Source organism: Callospermophilus lateralis, chromosome 8, assembly GCF_048772815.1.
Source record: "Callospermophilus lateralis isolate mCalLat2 chromosome 8, mCalLat2.hap1, whole genome shotgun sequence".
Classification (NCBI taxonomy): Eukaryota; Metazoa; Chordata; class Mammalia; order Rodentia; family Sciuridae; genus Callospermophilus; species Callospermophilus lateralis.
In genome coordinates, this window is record NC_135312.1 from 5,411,654 (window position 1) to 5,433,163 (window position 21,510).

The 21,510-nt window shown below is 54.4% G+C and overlaps 1 protein-coding gene across 2 annotated transcripts in view; it reads right to left on the minus strand.

The window, feature by feature from the left end:
• The window catches only part of Stk32b (serine/threonine kinase 32B), a 284,998-nt gene that overhangs the window by 172,584 nt on the left and 90,904 nt on the right, over positions 1-21,510 (minus strand). For both annotated transcript variants that reach the window (XM_077110167.1, XM_077110166.1), the window contains exon 3: positions 9,509-9,660. In XM_077110167.1, the coding sequence (XP_076966282.1) occupies positions 9,509-9,660 (152 nt within the window). The remainder of the gene's footprint in view (positions 1-9,508; positions 9,661-21,510) is intronic.

Genomic DNA, 21,510 nt, shown 5'->3' on the forward strand with positions numbered 1-21,510 from the left:
AACCTTCTCGGCTGATGTCCCAACCTCGGGTCAGGTACAAACATCCAATTCAACATGGCAGCTGGGCTGTCAGGGAGGATGGCTGAGGACCAAGAGCAGTGGGTGGGGTTGTCTTTCCCAGAGGCAGCCACAGAGGGAGGGAATGGGGGAGCAGGGTTCACTTTGGGAGCTGAGAGTAGGAAGATGGGGGATCAGAAGGCTGGGGCCTGGCCCTCCCACTTAGATGCCCCTGTGTTGGAAGGTGGGGTCCATACTCACATGTGAGAGCTTAATCTCCACACACACACGTGGCATTTGGAAGTGGGGCCTCTGGGAGGGATCTGAGGTTAGATGAGGTCCTGGGTGGGCCCCACAGTGACATCAGTGGCTTTATAAGGAGACAGGAGGGACCCAGACAGCGGCTTGCTCTGTCCCACCCAGGAGGCCCTCACCAGGTGCTGCCCAGGCTCTTGGACTTCCTGGGATCCAGAGCCATGAGTCACATAACTTCTGATCTTTACAAATTATCTAGTCTTACCGTTTTTTTTTATCACCACAGAAAATGGACTAAGACATAGGTGGCCCTAGAAAGGTCAGACACATAGAGCAGAGAGCAGAATGGAGGTTACCCGGGGCCGGCGGAAGAGGAGCCGGTGGGGGCGGGGGGGTTGGTGGGAATGCACAAGGTTTCACTCACAGGATGGATAAGTTTGGGGATGCAGTGTGGAGCGTGCTAGCTGATGGGCAGCCATGCGTGTCCACTTGACCAGGTAGAAAGACTTTGATAAAAGTGGCAAAGTCTCTGATCATGTAAGTCACGGTGTGACTTTGATCTTGCAGGGCCCTGAGGACCAGGCCACCATTGCTGTGCAACCATATGACCTTGCCCCCTGGGGATGGACACAGCAGGAGTCTCACCGGGGATTCAATAGCATGAAAAATGCCTTATAATGGTCCCTGGTGATGGGCTTTCCGAGAAAATACCACTTTGGCCGTGGGATCTTGAAGGTGGTGGACTCTCTCACTTACCACCTGCCTCAGATTGCTCTCCCAGGAGGAGCAGCACCCACAGCCTTGACAGCAGAGCTGCTTCCCTGAGAGCAGACCCCACCCTGTCCTGCCTCTGTCTCTGCTGCTTGGTGAGAGTCCTGTGTCCTGGGCACAGCAATTCTCTCATCCAACAAGTGCTTCCTGAGCAACTACTATGTGCCAGGCATGGTTATGAGTGCTGGGGACACAGTGATGACAATGTGGGCAACATGCCGATAAGACAGGACCTCACACACATGATCTGACAAAAGTAAAGGGGTCGCCTGGCAGGTGTCTGGAGAAAACCACCCCAGGCAGAGGGACCTGTGGGAGGAGGCGGGCCTGGGTGTGGGGCTGCCTTGTGAGCTGCAAACCCCAGAGGACCCAGGGCCTCACCGTGCCCCATTGAATGACACCCCCCATTAAAATGCATTACATTCTAATGCAATTTTGGTGGCTCTTTGGGACACGGGCTTCACGTAAAACTGCTTGGTCACTGAACAACCTCAGGTCTCATCTGCACGTCCCACTGGCAATGACCTCCCACTAGCAATTTCAGGCACACAAATTGTCAGAGAACTTACAGGTCATGATTAATACCAGGGTTTCCTCAGGAGGAACGGTAATAGCGTGTATCCCTCTAGCAAATCTTAATTTCCATAAGGCTTTCATCCGCCGGATCTCAACAGAGCTGAACCTCACAAAGCACAGGAGGGAGGGAGGCATCGTATAGGGGTGAGGAAACTGAGGCTCCCAAGGATATGCACCTAGGAACAGGGAGGACCAGTCCACGTTGGCTGCTCCATCAAGTCCACGGTCACCACGCTCCCCTCTTGCGGGTGGGAAAGCACCCTGTTCCTGGAGGGAGGGAGGAACTTGTTCTGATATCTTGGAGCCTCACCCCGGGACTGACGCACAGAAGATGGGTCTCCAGGGCACTCAGACTTTGCTGTTGGATTCGGGACCCCAGAGCGGGGTCCGGCTCATCACCCAGGCTCTCAAGAACCGACTGCTGAATTCTCAGGAGTGTTGAAGCCGGTCGACATCATGGCAGAAGAGTGAAACAGACCACAGTGGAGCCTTTGCAACTTGCATAATGACAAATGCTGCACCTCAGAGCCTGACGTGCCCTGATGACCCCGGTCCTTCTCCCCAGGGAGCTGGGCATTGCCAGCCCACCATTGCTCCAATCCCAGCACTGCCCTTCAGGAGCTCTGCGATCTCCTGTGAATAACGTGAGCCCCTAGTGCTCACTTTTCCTGAGTGGAAACTGGAGATAATAACATCTGCCTTTTCAAGGTGGGTCTTGGGATTAGTTGAGATGAAATATGGAAAGAGAATCGGACCAGGGGTGATCAATAAATGGCGCTGTCACTACTGTATTGAATAAGTATGAGATGCATTTGACACTCCCATGGACCAAGGAGGACTCCATTGACACAACAACCCCTGGGAAGGCGTGAGGGCGTGAGGAGGAGGAGGGGCTTAAGGAGGAGGGGGGGCGTGAGGAGGAGGGGGGCTTAAGGAGGAGGGGGGGCGTGAGGAGGTTGGGGGCGTGAGGAGGAGGGGAGCCGGAGGAGGAGGAGGAGCCGGAGGAGGCACACAAGGTGCCGCGTTGTACACAGGAGGTATCCCGCGGACAGTCCTGGCTCTCCACAGGACCGTAGATGAATCCCAAGAACTCCGTGATGGACCACTGGTCCCCTACTCATAGGAATCTCCCGACACACCCTGGCCAGCTCCCTAGGCCCAGCTGCTTACTCCCGGGTCTTTGCTTGAGCTCAGTGTGACGTCTGGCTCCTTCCACAGCCTTTGCACAGCCCGCGCTGGCCCTCCGAGTGTCAGGATGCAGCCTGCGGCTCACAGTCATAGCCCCCACCCTGCCTGCCCTCCTCGAATAACTACCCTGTGCCACTGTCAAGAAAATGCGGAAACCGGACATCTTCCAAGTGTGAGCTGAAGCCACCAGTGCTGCGGCACAGGCTGCACAGCCCAGGTGACGGGAACCCCTGGACAAGTCAGCATAACTCTTCCCTTGGGTGCTGGAGGTTACCATGGCGATGAGGATGTCACAGTGGGTGCGGGAACTGAAGACGTCACTAGGAGGAATGGGGAAGAATGCACCAGCTCTCTCCTCTGCTTGTCACGGATGCACAGGACAGTAGATCCCCAGGGCATGGTGGGTGTGTCCCCAGGCCACCAAAGCACTTGTTCTGAGGACTTTGGGGAGCCCCTGCAGAGTTTTATGAAAGAAGCGGTGGACTGAGTTGGCACTCAGGTAAGACGTGCTCCACTCAGGGCAGACTGGTGATGAACTGCCCAGAGGCTGAAAGGCAGGTTGGGGGCTGTAGCCATGACCAGGGCCAGGGGTGAACTCTCCAGAAATGATCTGTTAACAACTGGCAGTTGCTGATGAAGTCCACGTGGTATCCTTTGTCAAAGGTCCCCTGGGGGCATCCAGCCTCTGTCCTGCCCCAGCCCCCGCCTGCCCCCCGCTCCAGCTAGAACAGCTCTGCCCCGACATGGAGACCACACTTCATCTTAACTGAAGATCCCAAGAGTAAGGTCTGGCCACTGATTTGAGTGGTTCTTTCTTGGCTCAGAGTGGTAGGAAGGCATCTGTATATTGACTGGTCCCATCAGCGCTTCAAGAAGGTTCTAGAAACGTGCAGTTGCTGTGAGAGCCGTCTGACTGACATGGAACATCTGTTCTTATCCCGTCCTGCCTGGGTCCACTGGTGGCAGTGACTGGTGGCAGGTGCCTCCCTCACCCAATTTCAAACGAACCACTTTGATGTGTGCAGTGAACCCCCAGCCAGGTGGGTGGAGGCGACCCCGTCCCAGGGCCTGAAGACGTGAATGGACCACCTGCCGCTGGCGTTCGGTCAGGGTCACGGCCTCATGGCATATCTCAAGATGTGTCCTCCCAGGCTGGCCAGGCCTCCCGCCCCCATGCTGGAGGAGGGTGGGAGAAGAATGGCCCTGTCACCTGAGGACTTGAGGCCCCCCGCGCCGGGGGGGGGGGCACACTGCCCAGGACTTGGGGAGGGTCAGGGGTCCTCGCATTGGATCCGAGGAACAACACTAGGCCATGCCATCTTTCACTTCTGTTTTACAAATAAGGAAACACGGGAGGGAGGCTGCTGGCCCTCGAGGCCCTGGCTGCCTGGACGGGCGGCTCCCCGAGCTAGAGGCTGGAACTCAGGTCAGGAGCCAGCGTGGTCAGGTCCCGGAGGGGCCCCCTCTCTGGCTCAAGGAGGACGACCTTCCTGCTGCGTCCTCACTGAGATGTCTCTGCTTCCTCTCGGGAGGCCACAGTCCTAACCAGATTAGCTCCCTGATGACCACATCCAGCCAGATGACCTCCCAGAGGCCCCCTCTGCAGACACAGTCCCCTGGGAATTAAGACTTTGATATGTGAATGTGGGGGACACACTTTGGCCGACAGCTGCCTCACAGCTGCCGAGAGGACGGGGAGGTCAGATGCTTGTCCCTTCCCCAGGCTTGCCCCCCCTCCCGGCCACCAGGGCCCCCCGCACATGGTGCCCCCACGCTTTGGGCTTCCTCTTTCCTTTCTCCTTGGCTGTGATTGTCTTAAGCACAGGAGAGCAAAACAGCTCCGCTCTGGACGGGGGAAATACAGCCCCCGACAGCTCAGCCTGCGCTACCGAGGCTCGGGAGCACCAATCAGTCACTCTTCAGAGCAAAACTGACATGGAAACTAGTCAATGCCGGGTCTTCGCCTGTGCCAGCTCCGGAGCCTGTCAGCCGGATAGAAGGATGGGAGGCCGGCGAGGCCGCAGTAATTCACCCTCGGGCAACGTGCTCAGGAGCTGACGGGTAATTAACATAAAGCACTGGTGTCCCCATGAACCCAGAGAGCAATTCCCACCACGTCCCCTCAGCAGGGGCGAGAGAGGCGGCAACAGAAGCCTGCAATGGGGTCTGTGCAGGCAGGCGGCGGGGTGGGCACAGGCGGTGAGGTGAGGAGGCGCAGGGTGAGGAGGCACAGGGTGAGGAGGCGCAGGGTGAGGAGGCGCAGGGTGAAGCAACCCAGGTTCGAGTCCCATGTCCTCCCCTGTGAGTGCTGTGGCTCATGGGCCATCTGCAACTGGGATTGGTGGGGGCAGGATCACAGGATGTGCCGGAGGCCACTGGGAGCCCAGAGGAAGCCCAGACCATGTCCAGGTTCCAGCAAAGGCTGGGGTCTCTTCCCCCGAGATGAAGACAGCAGGGCAGGTGGACCTGAGCCTGGGCAGCACACCAGCCAACGCAGGCAGTGATAGTGCCGAGAGCCCGCTGTGCAGCCGGGAAACAGGCAGGGCTGCAGAGGCCCGGGCAGGGCACGGCAGGCGGAGCGGGGACCCCGCAAGTGGCCGGCACAGGCTCTGCTTGTTCTCTGCCTTCCCTCTGGGGACCCCCTTCCCTCAACATCCGCTCACAACACTCGGGGCACCCTCCTGCCCTCCTTCACAGGAATGGGCCCTGACCACCCAGGCCCATCACGGCCTCGGGCTCTGCGGGGGCTGCACAGCCACTACTGGGGCCAGCGTCCGCCGTGGCTCTGAACACCAAGCTAACAAATGCAGGGGACAGCAGGAAGACCAGGTCAGCGCGAGTCCAGGCTTAGTTATGGGAGCCAAGAAAGTCCTGTGAGCTTCGGTAAGGTAAGCTGAGTTTCTGTCCCCACAGTCAAATCAACCCTGGCCCACGGCTCATGAACTCAGTGCTGACCAGCGGACCAGGACTCTCTTCCTGTTGATGGGGACTTGTTAGGTCATCGTCTGCCTGCCTGGGTGCCTACCATAAGCTGTTGACTTACTATCTATGCCATCATCCATCTGCCTAATCTATCAGCTGTCCGCCTATCTCTCATCTGTCTACCATCTCTGTATCATATATCTGTCACCCAGTACACACACACACACACACACACATACACATACACAATACACACAGACACATACACACATACACATACAGACACACATACACACAGACACACACACACATACACATACACAATACACACACACACATACACACACATACACATACACACACATACATACATACACACATACACACACATACACATACACATACACACACATACATACACACACACATACACATACACAATACACACACATACATACACACATACACATACACATACAGACACACATACACACACATACACACACACAATACACACACATACATACACACACATACACACACATACACATACACAATACACACACATACATACACACACACATACACACACATACACATACACAATACACACACATACATACACACATACACATACACAATACACACACATACACAATACACACACATACATACACACATACACACACACACATAGACACACATACGCACAAACATAGACACACATACACATACACACACACATATACACACATACACACATACACATACACACATACACACATACACATACACACATACACACACATAAACACACACATACACACATACACACACACATACATACACACATAGACACACATACGCACAAACATAGACACACATACACACATACACACACACATATACACACATACACACATACACATACACACATACACACACATAAACACACACATACACACATACACACACACATACATACACACATAGACACACATACGCACAAACATAGACACACATACACACATACACACACACATATACACACATACACACATACACATACACACATACACATACACACATACACACACATAAACACACACATACACACATACACACACACATACATACACACACATACACACATACACACACATACATACACACATACACACACATACACACACATATACACACATACACACACATACATAAATACACACATACACACACACATACACACATACACACACATACATACACACATACACACACATACACACATACACACATACACACACATTCACACGTACACACATACACACACATTCACACGTACACACGTACATACACACATACACACACATACACACATACACACACATACATACACACACTCATACACATGTACATACATACACACATACATACACACATACACACATACACACATACACACACATTCACACGTACACACATACACACACATTCACACGTACACACGTACATACACACATACACACACATACACACATACACACACATACATACACACACTCATACACATGTACATACATACACACATACATACACACATACACATACAGACACACACATACACACATACACACATACACATACAGACACGCATACACACACACATACACACATACATACACACATACACATACACAATACACACACACATACATACACATACACATACACACACATACACACACACATACACACACATACAGACACACATACACACACATACACACATACACACACATATACACACATACACACATACACATACATACACACACACACATTTATGGCCTCTTTCAGTGGACAACATTTTCATTTACAAAACATACACTCTCACAGCTTTTCTTTCGGTAATTCTCAAAACAGTCCTTGCAGTGAACAAGGGTCTCAGTGTGTCCATTAGCAAGGGAAGATGCTGAGGCCCAGAGTTTGGAGGTGACTCCCAAGTCAACCATGGATTTAGTCCTTCCTTCTAATGGTGGGAGCTCAGTGCCACCAGAGACCAACATTTACAGAGAAATTTCTTATCTTTCCAGCACTGTCTTGTTGGAAAGCCCTGTGTCGGTGTGTAGTGGCCATGAGCTCTCCTTTAGCACGTGTCCTACAAGCTCAAGCGTGCATCCCAGTCCCTGGGACCCTGAGCAGTCTCTCCTAAAGGCTGGGCTCCAGACAGTCATCTAAGCAGAGCCTACACTGGCAAAACCACCAGAAGCTGCCTAGTTATCCATGGGAGAGGATAAAGGTCAAACGGCTCATCATTCTTCTCTACAGTGGAATATTACACAGTCTTTGAAAACACATACTGTAAAGTGTCAGTGATAAGCTAGTGCTTCTGCCAGATCATCAGTTTGAAAGAGTTAGTTAAATACAAAATTACTATTCATGTTTCTCACACCTACAGCTCACACAGACGCCCACCATTGATATGAAAACTACGAGAAAAGGAATAAGAAAAGAAGATCAAGCCCCAAATGCAATCCGCTGAAAGGCAGGTTGGGGGTTATAGCAACGACCAGGGCCAGGGATGAACACTTCTCTGAGAATGATCTGGAAACAACTGGCAGTCGCTGAAGAAGGCCACGTGGTGGGATTCTGGGCAGCTGTTACTTTCTCATACTTTTCTTATACCTTCTTATGTGTTTAATCTTCTGTATTTTGCAACAAATGTATACTGCTTTTCTGATAAGAAATGTGTTTTTAAAAAATTCTCTTGTCCAGCCATCAAAGTCATTTCCCTGCGTGACGAGTGTCGGCTCACTGCCTAGAGCCAGGATGACCCTTCAGTTATCATGTGGACTCCTCTGGGCCACAGCTAGGCTGGGCTTTCCCCATGGAGATGCCCGAGTCTGGGCATGTGCCATGCCTGCCTCCGGGTCCTCAGACACAGCAACCTGGGGTCCTTCTTCTTCTCCTACTACCCAGGGCTCAAAGCGCTTCTAGGAACAGACAGCCATCAGCATCGTGGACGTCCCCATCAGAGTCTCCTTGTTGCCTACCAGGTCAGTGCAGTGAAGAGCCCTGGCCTCCTGGAGTAGCCATCTTGGCTCCTCCACCAAATCCCGCTCAGGAAGCCTTTGCCAAGGCCCCCCACAGGGACTCCTGGAGCCTGAGCACCCGGAAACAGCTGCTTCCAGGGCGCGCATATCTTAGAACAGACCAGCCATCCAATAAGGCGGGCGCGTGCCAGCAAAGACCGCTGGGTCAACACTGAGCAAGGCAGAAACCTCGGCTGCACCCAGCCTCTGGGTCACAGAGGGCCTGGGGCTTCCTAACTGCCACCCAGGAGTTGGCTGGGCCCAGGAGCAGACCAGGACGTGACTGCCTCAGGAGGAGAGGCCACATGCAAAGGCCCAGAGGCAGGGACCCACCTGCAGGGAGGGGTTTCTAGGATGCAAATTTAAAGTGGAGATAATGACCAGGGACAAGATAGAGAGTTCTGGAAGGTGAACCATAGCTGGCCTTAGTGGTCCTTCCTGCCCTCAGTGCTAAGGTGGCTTTCTAACAAGTCGGACTCCACTGAGAAGTCTCTCCTTGACGTTCCCTTATGACCTGCCACACGTTTTCTTCTCCATCTGCGTTCAGCTCTCATGCATCAGGAAAGAACATGACTGACCCAGCGAGTTCCCAGATTTCATCAGAAAGGGTGACCACAGACACTTGAGAACGCCTGCGCCAGACATCTCTTTCCTCTCTCTGTAGCTGGGGAGGAGGTGCCCGGGACGCGGCGGGCGCCACTCACCACAGGTTGACCAGGAACGGGTGCTCCAGCCCCTGCATGACCTGCAGCTCGCGGAAGACGTTGCGCACCTCGTCCCTCTCGATGCACTTCTGCTTGTTCATGTACTTCATGGCGTACATCTTCTTCGTGTCTCGCTTCTGCACGATGCACACCTGGGCAACGGGCAAAGGAGAGCGTTCAGGCCCACGTTTAGGAAAACCAGGAGCCACTGTGTTTCCACCCTGGGATCAAGTCCGCTGGCAGAGCAGCTCCAGCTAAACTGCACCCAGTGCCCAAGGGCAGTTGGAACCCTAGGTTCCTGCCCCTGTCTAGGTGCTGGGGAGGTGGCCTTGGGGTCAAGAGACAGAGGGAGCAGCTCACAGCCCTGGAGGAGGCCAGAGGGAGGGCCAGTGACCGCAGCCCTATCTGTGCCCCGCTGACTCCTGTTGCCCTCCCCACATGGCGCCCCCCTGCCCGACTTCCACACCCCAGCCCTGCACTTCTTCGCCCATGGACTGTCTTTTGCGGGCAGAGCTCCCATTTGCAGCCCATAAGACAGACCAGCAAAGCCAGGGAATTGGGGTATTCAGTCCGTGGCTGATGGGATGGGAGGATCAACACCCCAGCTCCCCTGCCGGGTGGGTGGGACAAGTCTGAGCTGCTGTTGGCACTGTCCCGTGTCTGGGACAGACTCCCCTCACAGCCCCCGCCCCCCCCCCCGCCCTCCCTGCTCCCTGGGATCACCCACGTGGTGCATCATCACTGCAGGCCGGGTGCTGTCACCTCTGTATCCCCTGTAAGCCCCCCGAGAACCACAGGGATAAAGCCTCCCTCCCTCCCCCGTCCACAGAAGGAGGCACAGCCCGCGAGCAGGCGGCGACCCACCAGGCCCAACAAGCCACTGCACACTGCGCCGGGCTCAGACCCATGGCCTCTGACTTTGAGTGACTCCCTAAATCCAGGGCAGAGGTGGCTTCCCAGGAATCAGTGCAGAGGGTGAATGTGGAAGAAAGGAAGAGGGTGGGGGCCAGGAGAGTCCTCTAGACAAAGGGATGGTGTCAAGGAGGGCAGGAACCCAGGGAGACACCGTGAGCTGTATGGTTTGCAGCATGCGCAGGGCTGGTGTACGTGGACGAGAGTGACCAAGATGGCGGGGCCAGATGTCCCCAGAAGCCGGGGCAAGCAGCTTCCTTCCTCAGCGGCTCTAACACACCCACAGGCCAGGCAGCCTGAATGGCAGGAACACGTTGTCTTTCCCTTAGGAGACCAGAAGCCCAGGTTCAAGGTGTGGGCGGCCCCGCACTCATGGGAGGATTCCCTGGCCTCACCTAGCACTCGCCACTCTCCCTGGCTCTCTCTGGTTTGCAGCTGGAGTGCTTCAAGCCCTGCCTCCCTCTTTGCTGGGCCTCCTCCCAGGTGCGTCTGCCTCTGTTCCCAAACATCTTGTAAGGACATAAGCAATTATATCTATACCTTACTCTTCTCTTTCCTTGACCTCAGCCACCTTCAGTCAACTGTAGCCTGAAAATATTAAATGGAAAGTTCCAGAGATAAATCACTCATTAAACCTAAGTTGCATTCTAAGTAGTGTGATGACATTTCACCTCAGTGCCATGGTGGCTTTCCAACAAGTCGGACTCCACTGAGAAGTCTCTCCTTGACATTCTGTCATAACATGCCATGCCTTTTCTCAGATAGACAAACCTCTTCTCCATCTCCCAGGACGTATCATCGCTTTGACCAGTGTATCCATGCTGAATGTGCTCTTTCCCACAGTCACTTAGTGTCCCTCTTGGTGATCCAATTGATGGGTGCACTACTGCAGTGCTTGTGTCCAGGTGAGCCTGACATGGCAGCCTACTGCTCGGCTACCTCATGGTGCCTACACCTCGATCCATCCCATCATGCAGGCATTGAACAATCAGGTCATCACAAGAAGGATGTGACAGTAAAATAACGTACTTAGAGAGAAAAGTATATAAATTGTAAACTGTGCCAAAAGTCTGTACGTGTAAGAATAAATAATATACATAGGATCTGTTCCATCTCAGAAGCATCGATACGCAGGATCATAGATATGCAGGATCCCTAGTCCGAGGTTCCAGGAGGACATGACTGTGGGACACTATTCCGCCCAGGGCAGTTCCACTGCTGTCTCTATGGACAAAGGAAAGGAGGCACAAAGGCTTCCAGACCTTTCTCCAGGTTCCAGATTCAAGCCCAGCTGTCCGGCTCCCCAGCGGCCCTCCGTCCACCACCCCCTAGAGAACAAGGCAGGTGGAGAGACACTGGCAATAAGGCAGTGGGCTCCTGGCTAGGAACCCAGGCTTCCTCCGGGCACTGGGGTGCTCTTCTGTTGGAGGTGGGCCCCTTCCAGCCCAGAGGTGCGTAGTTTACTCGTGGAAGAGGAGGACGGCTGGGAGAGGCCCTGAGTGCAGCTCCAGCTCTGGTCCCCTGAGCCTCAGCCTCAGCATGCGGGGAGCTGAGGGAGCAAAACCCACGCTGCCCACTGGGCAAAACTGGAGGAGGCCAAGGGGGTGGGGGCTGGCAGTACAAGGGGGACGAGGGACGTCAACTGCAGCTCGACGCGTTCACCAGTAGACGTCACGGGACCTCCAGGCAGTCAAACAAGTGGCATGAGGCTGCACGTCCTGGGGCTCCCATTTCTAGAGAACTTGAAAATACAAAATGCAGGGAGAAGAAGGTTCCTGGGAATGGAGCAGAGGTCTGATCCAGCCCGCCTCTGAAGGCAGCGGTGGCGGAACTGCCAAACTGGACCTCTCACCCCTGCACCCCTGTTCTCCCTGGCCATCTCAGAAGAGGAGCTCAGCTGATGCTCAGAGGCTCATCAAGCTGTGGAGGGAGGCTGCAGGGGACACTGGAGACACTCAGTGGTCACCAAGGCCCTCAGGGAGGGCGGCGGGCCCTCACCTCAGCTCAGAGTTGCTTAAGAATTGGAGGAGACTCTTCAAAAATAGGTGGGAGAGCCATCTTTGGTCCAAGAGCCCACGGTTAGAACGGGGCGTGGAAGGTGGACATCCCACACCAGGGGAAATCAAGGCTGCTGGCGGGGGGTTGGGAGGGAAGGCAGAAGTGTGGATCTGCAGGCCCAGGAAGAGGAGTCCACCAAGGGTCTTGGCCTCTGGGCACGGGGGGTGGCTGGGGCCTGTCAGTCGTAGGCCTGGACCCCTCCTGGGTATACTGAGGCCTTGGATCTGCCCCTGGGGGGCATCTTGGGAAGCCTGGCCTTAGGGAGCTGGCCGTCTCCTGCTCCTCTGGCCGACCCTCAGTGGGGCTGTTCACAAATCCTGTCTTACTTCCTCCTGGGCGGGCCAGGCTGGGAAATGAGCCCAAAGCCTAGTGCCTGGGGGACAAGTGGTGTCCAGAAGACAGAGGCATGGAGAAGGGTGGGGTTCCAGGCCCTCGGACCAGGGTGTGGATTCCATCTCTACTGTGTGACACCAGGCAAGTCACCCACCCTCTCTGAGTGTCAGTCGGCTCATCTGAGCTTCTGTGGACGCTCTTGTTCACGTGAGAACACAGCAGGAAGCCAGCAGTCTGGACCTGGAAGGGCCTGGCGGAACCCAACCAGTGCTGGCCTGCTCCAGTGCCGTCCACACTCCAGACTGGGAACTGAACTTTGTCATTCTGTCACCGGTCTGCCCTGGGACCGCCAGCACAGACTCGGGGAGCCCTGGCCCTCGACGGGGTCTTCTCTGACGTAATGAAGGTCTAACGAGGAGGTCGCCCTGGGTTAGGCTGGGCCACACCAGGTGACTCCTAGAAGAGCAGAGACGCAGGGAGGCACCCAGGGCTGCAGCCATGTGTCCCCAGGGCAGGTCAACACCTGGGGGGCCACGGGAAGGCAGGGTAGAGGCAGGGCACAGGCTCCCGTGGCCACACCTCCACGGTGGACTCTGGCCTCCAGGACTGTGAGGTACAGAGCTGGGCTACGTGACAGTCGGCACACCGCGCTCTCCGCAAGCCTCACTCTCCCCACCGCGGAGGGGGTCTGCAGAACGACCTCCCAGGCCTCTGGGGGACACAGTGCATGGGTGGGGCCAAGCGTGTGGCCCATGCAGGGAGCAGCCAGGGGCACAGTGGAGGGGTGGCAGGTTGATGTCGGGACCCCACCTGCAGCCCTGGCCTCACGTGCTCCCAGCCCCGGTCCCTGGTGACTGTCCACCCAGGGCATCTGCTGAAGCAGGAGCTGCTCTTGGCCTTGGAGCTTCGGCCAGGTGACGGAGAGGGCAGCCGGCTCTGCCCAGGTCCTGGGAACCTCGATGTCAAGCCGAAGACCAGGTCCCAAGTGGCCGCAGGGCTGCCCCTCCAAAGGCAATGGCAGTTAATGAGGCGAGAACAAGGAGTTTGGCCAGAGCCATCTTGTTGCCAAAAGGCAAGCACCAATTAACATCCCCATTAGCCTAATCCAATTAGGCCTGATGCTATCATTCCTAATTACAGTGTGGGGACAAATAAATAAACGTTAGCTAATGTGGACTCTGCTTGCCCAAGAAAAGCATGTGTCAAACACACTGAGCATCAGAAATTTGGGCATGGGCCCCGGTGGGTGGAGAGTGGGGGGTGGAGGTCAAGAGCCCACAGGGGCCAGCACCCGGGCCGGGCACCCCGACTTGGGATTCAGCGGGCTGACGGGCAACTCCACTGCTGCCCGAGTCCTGGAATCACTCCTCAGCACGCCCCGGGGAGGTGGACTCCCAGCCAGCCTGGAGGACTGCCTTGAGGGAATCTTCCAGAAACTCTTTGACTGGCTTCTGCTCAGGACTCTAACCCCAGCTGGCTCCAGGGGACAGACGATCACCCAGCGCTGGCCTGGGTCCTGAGGTCATCTGAGCACTGGGCAGGTCAGTGCTGGGGGCACGTGGTGTGCAGGGATCTTGGGGGGCTGCTCTGGTCGGTTGTCATGGGCCGGCCTTGGGAGCGGGGACGTGTGGGGAGGCGGGGAGGAGCTGTGACCCACAGAGGGACAGAGACCTGGGCCCCGCCAGGGCACATGCCAGCTCCTGCCAGTAGTATCCTCAGCTTCCACGTCTGCACAGTGGGGCTCGGAGCAGTGCTGACCTGCGCCAGTCAGGAGGGGTCGGGGGACCCCCGCAAGCCCCTTCCTGCGCTGCACTCAGGACCCTCCTCTGCAGGCGTGCGGAAGGCGGAAGCACAGAGCACGGTGCAGACCCAGGGCCACCTGGCCACCCAAGGGTGGTCTGGTGTGATTCTTGATTTTACGGCAGTCGACTGGATCACGTGCCAGATATGTGTCTGTGAGGGAGTCGGGATGTGGTGACACTTAAATTGGTGCACTTGGAGGAAAGCAGGTGGCCCCCTGCCCTGTGGGCCTCATCTAATCCACTGAAAGCCTGAAGAGAAGGAAAGCTGCTCTCCCAAGGAGGATGGAACCCGCAGGAGTAGGCAGCCCTTAGACCTGAGCCGCGGCCAGTTCTCCACCAGGTCTCTGCACCTTAGTGCCTTTGCCTTCGATGTGAGGGAGGCTGGGAGGCCGGCAGATTGGGATTGCCCTGTGGATGTGAAGGACCTGGGGAAGCCCTGCTGGACCCACTGAGATGTCACTGCCAAGAAGTGAAAGTCCACCCTGCAGACTCCAGGCTGGCCAGCCCTGTAAATGCGCCCGCCAAGTCTGTAAACATGTCCCTCTATCACACACATCCTCTTCTGCTTCTCTGAGACTCTGGCTGCTACATCTGGAACCAGCCAGCCAGGATGGGAGCTTGGGGCCTGAATCACACTTCCCAGGGGTCTGGGGACCCTCCAGAGCCTCCGGGGCTGGCACCCGGGGTTCCCCACAGTCCCCTGAAGGGAGAGCACAAGGAGCTCACATGAATTGGTATCTGACTGAAAACATCTGTCTCCCGTCACTGTGCAAAGGAGAAGGCACCCCAGGAAAGGTCGCCCTGTGGAGCATGGCCCACAGTGTGACCCACTGTGCCAGACTCAGCAGGCCTCCTGGTGGCAGTGAGAAACAGCCCTCCTGGCCCTTGTTGCAGGACAACATCTCAGAGACGAGGTGACAAAGACAAGCGAGGGACAGGTGGCAGATTGCCCTGACTGACATGCTTCACATGTTAGTGCCGTAGAACCCGCTATCCCACCATTTATCCAAAAGAACTAAAGTCAGCGTAGTCTAGTGACGCGGCCACGTTGGTGTTTATAGCAGCAGTTACAACAGCCAAGCCACAGAACCAGCTGCCATTAGAGATGGGTGAATACAGAAGACAGGGACACAGACCAGGGGGATGTCCCTCGGACACAGATAAGAAAGAAGTCATGGCATTTGCTGGTGCATGGATGGAACTGGAGGGCATCGTGCTAAGTGAGATAAGCCAGGCCCAGAAAGTTTTCTCAGATGAGAAGCAAGAGAGAGAAAAGGAAGAAGAGCAGGGGGTGGATCCTAGGAAAACAGAAGGGAGATTCATGGAGCAGAGGAGGGAGGTGGAGGGAGAGGGAGGGAGGGGAGAGGAAGGGAGGGGAGAGGAGAGGGAGGGGAGAGGAGAGGGAGGGGAGAGAGGTGGGAGGGGAGAGGGAGGGAGGGGAGAGGGGAGGGAGGGGAGAGGGGTGGGAGGGGAGAGGAGAGGGAGGAGAGAGGGGTGGGAGGGGAGAGGGGAGGGAGGGGAGGGGGAGGGGAGAGGGAGGAGGGGAGGGAGGGGAGAGGGAAGGGAGCGGAGATGGGAGGGACTGGGGAGGGAGGGACGGGAGAGAGGAAGGAGGGGAGAGGGAGGGAGGGGAGAGGGAGGGGAGAGGGGTGGGAGGGGAGAGGGGGGAGGGGAGAGGGAGGAGGGGAGGGAGGGGAGATGGGAGGGACTGGGGAGGGGGAGGGACTGGGGAGGGGGAGGGACGGGAGAGGGGAGGGGAGAGGGAGGAACTGCAGAAGGAAATGCATCAAATTATGCAACATTCCTACATGAAGACACCATGGGGAAGTCCCCCTGTATGTTTGTCTACAAATCACTAATTTAAAAAATGAATAAATAAATAAAATGAAGGCCAGTAAAGAAAGAGGAACAGGACTGAATGGACTGAAATGGAGCAAATCATACTCCATGATTTATGAGGGTGTCAGCCTGAACCCCACTATTGTGTCCGACTACACAGCGCTAATAAAAGCATGCAAAAGCTAGTGCTATGGGTTAAACTATATTCCCCCAAATCCATGGCTGAATTCCTAACCCCCAAAGCCTCCACATGTGACCACATGGACAGAGGACCTCTGAAGAGGTCAGCACAGCAAAATGAGGTCACTAGGGTGGCCCATCCACTCCGACTGGAGTCCTGAGGGGGAGAGATCAGGACACAGACACAGAGGGACGGCCCTTGAGGACGCAGGGAGAAGGTGGCTGTCTGCACCCACGAGTGCGGCCTCGGGGGAGTCTCCCATCTCTCCTGGGTCTCCCAGAGCCGGGGACACCTGTCTGCACCCTGCGGCTGTGGGTGCTGTCCTGAGGGCACGGGGAGCTGCTGGAGGGTTCCAAGGTGGATCTGTGGAGGCCGCGGAGGATGGAGGCAGTGACACACAGGCGATCACAGTACCACCCTGATCACACCACACTCAGCCATTGCCTTCACCCTGAGGGAGGCCGGGAGCTGGAGCGCCCTGTGGAGGTGAAGGCCTGGGGAAGCCCTGCTGGACCCCCTCAGGTGTCACAGAGAAATGAGCCGTCTGCCAGACGGCCAGCCAGCTCTGCTGCAGCCACGGGGCCTGCACTTCCTGTGACACTAGCTCTCGGTGCAGTCACCCCAGGAGCCAGCGAAGTCCTCCGAAGCAGCCCTCAGGCCAAGCACATCTTCTTAGCACGAAATGAATAGTCATCTCATTTAAAGGAATGGGCTCCATCCTTCATGAAGATGTCTACAGAACAACGAGGGCTTCACATAAAAGCACCATCTTTCAGGATTCCAGGAATGACTCTCACATCATGATAACAGCCAACCCAAGGCTCAAAGAAGTTAGGCAACTTGCCCTGAGTCTCATAGTCAGACTACACTCTGGAGCCAAAGCTCGTTAAATGAATTAGTTAACTCTTGCAATTTCTTGAGAAGAGCAACTACTTATTCTGAACCCTGCTTGTGGTGGACACAGTGCCGGGCACTGAACCTCCTGCCTAAGGCTAACTCTGCTCCTGCCCCAGGGCCTTTGCGTCTGCTGGCCTTTTCTCTGTCCCACTCTGCCCCGTCTTCACCTGGCGTTCTCTTCTTACCAGTGCAGTTTCAGCTTAAAGGTCTCTTCTCAGTGAGGTGAGGCTGTCCCCAAGCTGCTAGCTCCATGGTATCAGGGACCCTGGTGAGCCTGTCCCCACATCAACACAGGAACCTAGAATAATGCCAGGTCAGAGCAGCTGCCCATAAGCATTATTGTCCAACCCAAACCCCTGCTGGACATTCGCTGTGCCCCCATTAACTTGGAGACCCAGAAACTTAAAAGACAAAAAAGATCCTAAAAGAATATTTTTAAATAGTGAACAAAAACCTTGATAAGCCAATTTTTTCCCTGGACATTCAAACTGACAAACGCAAATGTGAAGTCTTGTCCTTGCTTAGCTGCTACACGGACTAGTGGCGGTCTGGGCACTAAGTCCGTCAGCCTGCTGTTACTCAGTGTTTTTCTCACTGTGAATCCGCAGGCAGCTGCGCACGCCTGGCGGTGTGGATCGCGACCACGGATGACACGCTGGCGGTGGGACTGGTCTCGAAGGCAGTGAGAAGGCGTGTGGAGTCTGGGAGCATCATCTCTGCAGCTCCTGCTCAAGTTGGTCCAGCACCTTCCTTGGAGAGACACCAAGAGCTATTCTCACAGAACTCCAAGTCACTCTTAATGAGCAGACGGCCTCCAGGTAGTCCTTGGAGTTTAACCAACTCTGCGTTTATTCTGCTTCAAATCTGTAGCCCTGTAAGCAGACGGTCCACTTGCCAATCAAGCAAGATGCCTCTGCAGCAAGCTGCCCAGAGTGCTCCCGGGTGCCCCCTGCCGTCCCTGGGCAGGGACCCAGCCCTGTTGGTGTCTGAGGGAGTACCCAGTGGGTCACTTCACCCTGGCTCTCTCTGCTGGCTCAGCCGTCAAAGGGGTCGGGCGGAGCCCACAGAGGGCAGAGAGAGAGAGGGCTGGACCGCAGGGAGGACGCAAGCAGCAGGTGAGAGATCCCTCTGGGCTCTGATGGAGAGGCAAAGCCGTCCAACCAGATCCCACCTGCTGTGTGCTAGTCACTGGGTTCTTCATTTCTACGAACCCATTTCTATTCTGTACTGTTCGTGTGTTGAGTGGATCACGTACAGGATAGGCTGTAGGTATACCAACGAGTCTGAGCGTACACGCACACACTGCCCAGCCGGCTGGTGGACCCACGTTAGAGCACCCGTAGGTGTGTATACGTAAACATCCTGCTTGGGGGTGGGTGGGTGTGTGCCAAGGTCTGAATATGGATGGTGACCCTCAAGGATCCATGTATAGAGGCTTGGTCCCCAGGTGGTGGTATGGGAACTTAAGGGGTGGTGGGGCTTCGTGGGAGGTCCTGAGGTCATGGGAGAGGTGCCCTGGAAGGTCTATGGGACCCTGGGAGAGGACACCCTGTAGGTGTCTGAGGGGACACGGAACTCCTGTGTCCTGGCTCAAGCTGCGTCCCCCACCACGGCCAGGGGCTTCCTCACCAGGAGCCTAGAACAACAGGGCTGCCCAGCTCGGCCTTGAACCCCCAATCTGTGAGCTCGTACAGCGATTGACAGACCCACAGAGAGCAAGGGAAGCGTTCTTCAAAGGAACAGCCGCTCTCGTGGTGAGGAGGGGGTGGGAGTCCAGAGCAGGCAGGAGCTGGTGCACCGTGGCCCCCCACCCCCGTCCTCTCCATCTCTCGAGGTGCATCTGCTTCCCAGGTGCCCACACTCCTACGATCAGAATCAGCCGGATTCCCAAATGGACATAGAGAAATTGACCAGCTGTTTCACAGCGACCCCAGGATGCGGTCACAGAAGGGTTACAGCAGCCACCAGGACATTCTTGCTAAGCACAGCAGCCTGCCTGAGGCTGGGTCCTTGGGTGCCACATGGGAGGCGACTTCTCACATCTCCAGAGTAAAATGAGATTTCTGCGAGTTCACATGTGCTCCTGCTGATAACCAGGGCCACTGTCATCATTCACAATGGAACGTCTCTCTCGAACACTCTTAATAAATGCCGGATATCAGGGCAGCCAGAGGCAGAGAGAAAACCCAAATGTGCATTCACTCTTAGGAGGATGGTTTTCTTCATCTGACGCCAGCCCACCTGCACTCTAGTTTAATAGTGGCCATGTGGACTTCAGCTGCCTCCCTCATGGAAAGCAGAAAGTATTTGGATTTTGATGGGAACAAAGCTTTTTTCTGTTTCTTTAAAGGAAGCCAAGCTCATCCTAAATACTGGGTATTTGTGTTTGTTACACATAAATTTGCGTGTCATCAAGCTATTGCTAAACCTAAGGGTGACATAAAACATACCCTCTAGAAAGCTTGGATGTTTCAAAAGATCAATTATGACCACAGGTTTAAGATATTTTATGTCTAGATTTGGTTCCGAGAGCCAGGCCAGTAGCCAACCAGCATCACAGATGGGGACAGAAAAGGTGGGCCAGTTTTTCACGAGCTGACTGCAGGCTGTGCCAATTTAAAAATCACACAGCCACGAAACAGATTTGGCAGAATGTCATGAAGAGGTACAAGTGTTCAGGACCCAAACCATGCCTGCCTTGCGTGCTGATGTGCTTCCAGGGGACACCAACTCTGCTGGAGACTAGAGGGGCTGCTTCAGCTTCCTCAAGTCCACAAAATCCCAAGTCCAGTAGGATTTTAAAATGTTTTGCTGCTTGGGGTTTAAGTGCAGCCAGTGTCCGTGAGATTACAGAGAAACCTCCTAAGATTTCTGGGCTAAAATTCTTCTGAGAAATTCAGAGAAGAATGACCTCAAATCTGGTTCATAAACTCAGCCCAGTGCTTGCTGGCCCCTAAGATCACATTCAGGAAATAGATGGAAAGGAATCAGCCAGGAGAAAAGAGACGTAGGCTGAGATTTGTGTGCCCACACAAGAGGCCAGAGCGGGCAGTGTCAGTCTGACCAATTACCTGTTTGTTAAAAATATATGTTTTAAAAGGAGTGCAATTCAAAGTTTCTACAACTTAACATTCACCATGTCCAGGATGCAACCCCAAAATATCTGATGTACAAAGAACCAGGAAAATGTGGCCACAATCAATGGAAGTGTAGCTTAAAATGACCCTGACAATGCTGTAATTAGCGTAAGGAGCAAGGCAGCACTAAATGAAAATGCTTCCTGTGTAAAGGTCAAGATGGCCGAGATCCATGAAATCACGGGAAGTCCCAGCAAAGGGGAGCTCTCTTTAAAAACCAAGAAATCCCATCTAGTCACGTCATAGTTAAACTCCAAAAGTGGAAAGAAAAAAAAAACAAAAAACCTTTAAAAGGAAATTTTTTTAAAGGCGAGAGACAAAAGAAGCAGAGCATATCCCAATAATATTGACCTAGAATTCAGTGGCTTCTCATGAGAATCATGGAGGATGGCGACATGGTCCAAGATCTCTAAAGTAAACCAAAGAAAATAAAAACCTGTCGACTCAAAAATGTTTATCCAGCACAAATATTCTTTAAGAAAGAAGGCAAAATAAATACATTCTAGATAAGATGAAATAAGAAAATGAGTTAACAGGAGCACTGCACTCCCAACAAACTACAGAAAATTCTTCAGTCTGAATGGAGATGATACCAGGTGGGAAGTGAGTCTCCATAAAGCAATGCGTGAACCTCAAGGACAGCTTTCTTTCTAACTTTTATATACAAGGGCATTTGTATTATCTGGCTCTAGTTACACACACGCATTTCAGGTCCAAACACTCTAGCATTCTATTGGATATTTTAAAATTAAGAAGATGTTATGCATTTGACAACTGTAGTATAGAAGCTGACAGGGTGGTAATGAGCCCTACAGTTAAGATTACATGTTATGTAAAGTGTGA